The sequence below is a fragment of the Apium graveolens genome, chromosome 4 (assembly GCF_009905375.1).
Source record: "Apium graveolens cultivar Ventura chromosome 4, ASM990537v1, whole genome shotgun sequence".
NCBI classification, from domain to species: domain Eukaryota; kingdom Viridiplantae; phylum Streptophyta; class Magnoliopsida; order Apiales; family Apiaceae; genus Apium; species Apium graveolens.
Genome location: NC_133650.1, coordinates 41,494,158 through 41,499,014, shown reverse-complemented (window position 1 = coordinate 41,499,014; position 4,857 = coordinate 41,494,158). Strand labels below are relative to the sequence as shown.

The window sequence follows — 4,857 nt, the reverse complement described above, 5'->3', positions numbered from 1 at the left end:
TATTTTAGATCAATTTTTGTTCATTTTCTCAAACATCCGATTTTGGCTAGGTTTTCTCAGTTTTTACAACACTGAACCCGGAGTCGGTTTTAGAGTCAAGTCCCGAGTCCCAAAATGTGTTCCAACAATATGTGTTGTCTGCGGCAGCTGAAATGATACACTCTAGACTCTAGGCCTATAAAACCTACATATACGTAAAGTATGGTGCTCGAACATTTGCACTCATGTAGGAATTTTGGAATCTCTGAGATTTTTGCCAATTATATATATGTTCAACAGCATACAACACCAAAAGAGATTTGAACTGAAAATTATGTAAATCTGATAAGAGGTTCAATCTAATACATTGACAGACTAAGATTTGACACGTCTACTCTCCCTTAGATATGACACCAAATTATAACTTAGACAAACTACGATTTTAGCAGGCAACCGTAGAGTGAAACATGGTGAAAACACCTGATTATAACTTGACAAACTACGATTTTACCTTCCAACCATATATATGTGAAAATCTTTATATTTTGGTAATATTTTCAATATTTTAGGAAAAAATAAATTAATTTGGTTTGAGATTTTAATAGTCAACAAGTTAATTGACTTGTAATTTTAACTAGTGTTTCATCATGTATCTTTGTTTTGAAATTTTTATAAAACTAAACTTGGCTATCCAACCGTATGGATGTGAGGACTTGTTTATTTTAGTAATATTTTCAATTTTTTTTTAAAAAAAAAATTATTGGATTTGGGATTTTAATAGTCAACAAGTCATTTTTCTGGAATTTATACTAGTGTTTTATCATAGATTGATGTTTTGATTTTTTTTATAAAATATATTTCTTGACGATCTAACCGTACGGATACAAAGATCTATATTTTTTTTATTTTAAACTAATGTACTTATTGAATATTACATATATCAAATCTATAAATTTTCTTTTTATAACAAAGTTTCCTAAACTCCTAGAAAACAAAGTTTTCTATATCTGAGTTTCTTCAAAAGTTGTTTTATTATCATTTTCAATAATTGTTGTACCCTTAAAGTCTTACAATATGATAAATGTATTTTTTACAATATGAATTATCATTTTCAATAATTGTTGTACCTTTTTCTCCTTGCAATATGACAAATGTATTTTTAACCCCTTCTTTGTGACAAAGGTGAAAAAACAGAAGATCGTAAATCGGCATGGATAATTGGTAGTTTTGTCAATGATGCGAGGAAAAAAGAGGAACTGTCACTTAATCACACCTAAATTTGATTGCCACTTCGGTCTACATGAAATTTCATGGGGTAGTGACATGTATTGTAATTTGTCCCGGCTTAAAAATAGGACATCTATGGTATAATCTCCCCATAAAAGATATATACCTCCCCACATAAAGCCCGTCCCGCCCAAATATTGATTATATATATATATGTGTATACATTCTTTTTATAGACAAAAAGACCACATTTTTATAGAAGACCTTGGAGACCAGGTTCTGCAATCAAATATGAAATATATTATTTTATAAAGTATGTTCTACTAATATCACTAATTCATTAAAATTGTTGAAAACCATTTAAGTTTAATAAGTATAATCTGTATGTTCTGCAATTTGAAAAAATATTTCGGAAACTTAACATGTTTCGTAGAATAAAATATTTTGTAATGTTTACATGCATGTATGATTTTTAAGATTTTGAATAAAATAATGATATTTGTAGAATATTATTTCGAAAAATAATATGTTTTGCAATGTTTTTATGCAAGATTATTAGTGGTCTCCGTCGTCTTCAATAAAAACATGTCTTCGTTGAACTTGACAGTTTATAAGCTGATCTAAACAAAAACAACAATACTAATTAGAAACTTAAAGCCACTTTATATTTGAAGGAAAAAGATCCATGTAGCAAAGGTTCCTTTTGACCTCGAAATATAAAATTAAGAATCTACTCAACCATAATCAAAATGTATTCAGAAGAAAGGGTAAAATTAAACTTCAACTGGAGAGCAAAAATATAGCCAGTCAAGAACTAGAAATTGTTCAAAAAGTAAATGGTATATGGAAGAGACACATCCATGAAACATGTATGTCTAACCATTCCAGAGACAGGATACATGTGTGTTCCTTGTACACGAAGAACCCAACCATACTAGCAGCACCACCGCAACATATGCTATCTTCAAAATCAAATATCTGCTGAAATATTCACAGACCAGTTCTTTTTCATGAGGTGGTCAGCAATTTAATATGGTCGGCTCAAAATGGCTGCCTATACACAGCTTAATTATAGCATATATGTGTCTAGAAAGCTCTTTAGAAATTACATCATGTCCCAAATTCGCAAGCACGGTTAATGAACTTCATGTGAAGCTCTGGTGAGACTTCAGTACAGGATGAAGAGTAACAATGATAGTAGTGTTTCAAATGATTTCAATGTAGATGTATTATCAAATAATTGGTGCTGCAATAATATAATCCTATTGAAATTCAGGATATGATTGTGATGTCATATAAGGGGCTTTTCTTAAATGAAAAGAGGACTTGCAGCTGATTAAACCAGCATGTATATTATATATATCTATATGACTGATATTGGCATGAAATGCACATTAAGAAATATAGGAAAAAGCCGAAATGTCAACTTACTACTCAATGTTGTCCCAATGGAGAAAAGCGCTACTGCCTCTTGCATTTGTAAACGTATACGTAGGACCAGAAACTATAGTAAAAAATATGTTAAGGAGTTACCAACTAGACGGTTGGTGAAACTAAGTCTTAAATACACAAAGTGAACTGTGAATACATCATCCATACAAGGACTTGAAATGAAAAGAAAACTTTACCTTCACAACCCTCAACAACTGGATCTTCTGATAGATGATGCGGTGCATCTAGGTCAATAAATCTGCATAAATATTGTGTTATAATGGTCATTATCACCTAACTAAACCAAAATACGGGCTATGTCCCACCCTGAAAGTAGGTTGTAGGGTTATTGATATCACCCCTTTTGATTAAGCTGAAAAGAAAATTTTCATCCAAAATATATTTTCTAGGGAAAAAACATCAAGCAACTGTAATAGAGCTTGTTCAAAATCTTGGAATGTAAGAAAATATATTTATCAACGTACTTGAAACATCCAAGCCCTACAGCAAGGTGACCAGCGAAGCCCATGGCAATTCTAGTCTCAACCATACCACCAATCATCAGATGCAAGCCTGATGCACGTGCTAACTCAATGATTTGAAGGGCACCTAGTACCCCTAGTTTGGCGAGCTTGATGTTAATGACATCTGCTAGATTACCTTCAACTATCTTTTTTACATCAGCTAAAGAGCGACAACTTTCATCAGCGGCAACAGATACCCCATATTTTTCTTTAGCAATCCGAGTTACATGACCAAGACCTTCCCAGTCATCTTTGTGAACTGGCTGCTCAAATAGAACTGGACTCAACTTTATCACTGGAATAAAGTAACAATTAATAGAAATTGACTTGTTAGAAAAGTAGACAATGTTAAGATCTTGTAGCAACGGATTTGATTATTCCTAATGAAATTCGAAAACTCACCATGTAACATCTCAAGAACCTGAATAGCTTCAGCAGAGGTGTAACCTTCATTAGCATCTAAGATAAATAAGCAATCCGGGTGGGCCGCGCGAATTGCTTGAAGTACTTCAATGTCTCCGTTCAAATACTTACCCACCTTAAGCTTCAAGGTTTTGAATCCTTTTTTGCTATGCTGAGAATCTACGTACACATGATATCGTTTTACATCAAATTAAACTTAAATAAATAAAACATACTTTAAGGTAATAGAATGATCCACAAAAAAAAGTGTTTCTTGAAAATAACATCTAAATGTATGTTTTAATTAAAAAGTTGAATCACACTGGAACCCAAAGAGCAAATTCTAAAGACTCCTAAAAAGAATGATGATGAATTAGGAGATAAAATTAATAAAAATAAAGGGAAACTGAACTGTCATATCCGTGGTTACTGTATTTGAAATTCCACCGAACACTTTCCACAAAGGCATGCCAATGCTGTAAGAAACTGCATCAATCAGCGCCATCTCCACTCCTTCTCTAACCTTCAATTATATAATGGAAACTATAAATCAGGAATCGCAAGAACTCGAGATTTACCTTTATCAAATATCAACAAAAGAGAAAGATTTCAGCAAGTAAAATAATAATTGTCAGCAACTTGAACTCGAAAACTGTATGCAACTTACAGAAGCATAGGCATGCCCGGGTAAGATCCTACCAATCTCTCCCAACAGTAAACCCAAAGTCATAGTAGGAGTATTCCTCAGAAACTCGCATATATCCGCAACCTTTGTCATAGCAAGTGGCTGATCTTCAGCAGTTATGGGTTGGAGAATAGGAGCCTCACCCCACCCGACACTTCCATCAACCAGCTCAATCCTGATTGCCACGTTACCAACTTTTTTGATCCTTAATGTTGCACCATTAATAGGGGAAACCAATGGAACATTCAATGCTTTTCTCCCCACCCTTTTCACGTTAACCATGAATGTCTCTACCAAATTCTTGAACCCAACATTTGTGCTCGTCACAGTGGTCGCCATTGTTTTTCCCAATTTTTTTATCAACTCATATATGATATGATGCATACCAATTTATGATCTATATATAAAATATATTGGAATATTTCCTTGAAAAAATACTAGTAAGATCTTATATAATATTTTTTCAGTAAAAGAGATAGCATGTATTTAAAATACTTTTTTTAATGCATATCTTTATTAGAGAATTTAATATGACGGAATTTCATAAATCAATAATCTAATCAGATATATAATTTTATTTTCTATTCGAATAAATTAGACCAATATCTT

At 32.5% G+C, this 4,857-nt stretch overlaps 1 protein-coding gene across 1 annotated transcript; it reads right to left on the bottom strand.

Annotated features, from left to right (window-relative positions):
- Positions 1–2,636: 2,636 nt before the first annotated feature.
- Positions 2,637–4,587, bottom strand: LOC141718508 (L-Ala-D/L-amino acid epimerase-like). The gene is made up of 6 exons (XM_074520890.1): positions 4,231–4,587; positions 4,035–4,086; positions 3,564–3,743; positions 3,123–3,456; positions 2,835–2,896; positions 2,637–2,710 (listed from the first exon to the last, which is right to left on the bottom strand). Exons 1-6 carry the CDS (start codon positions 4,585–4,587, stop codon positions 2,637–2,639), a joined length of 1,059 nt encoding a protein of 352 aa, XP_074376991.1.
- Positions 4,588–4,857: the final 270 nt, after the last annotated feature.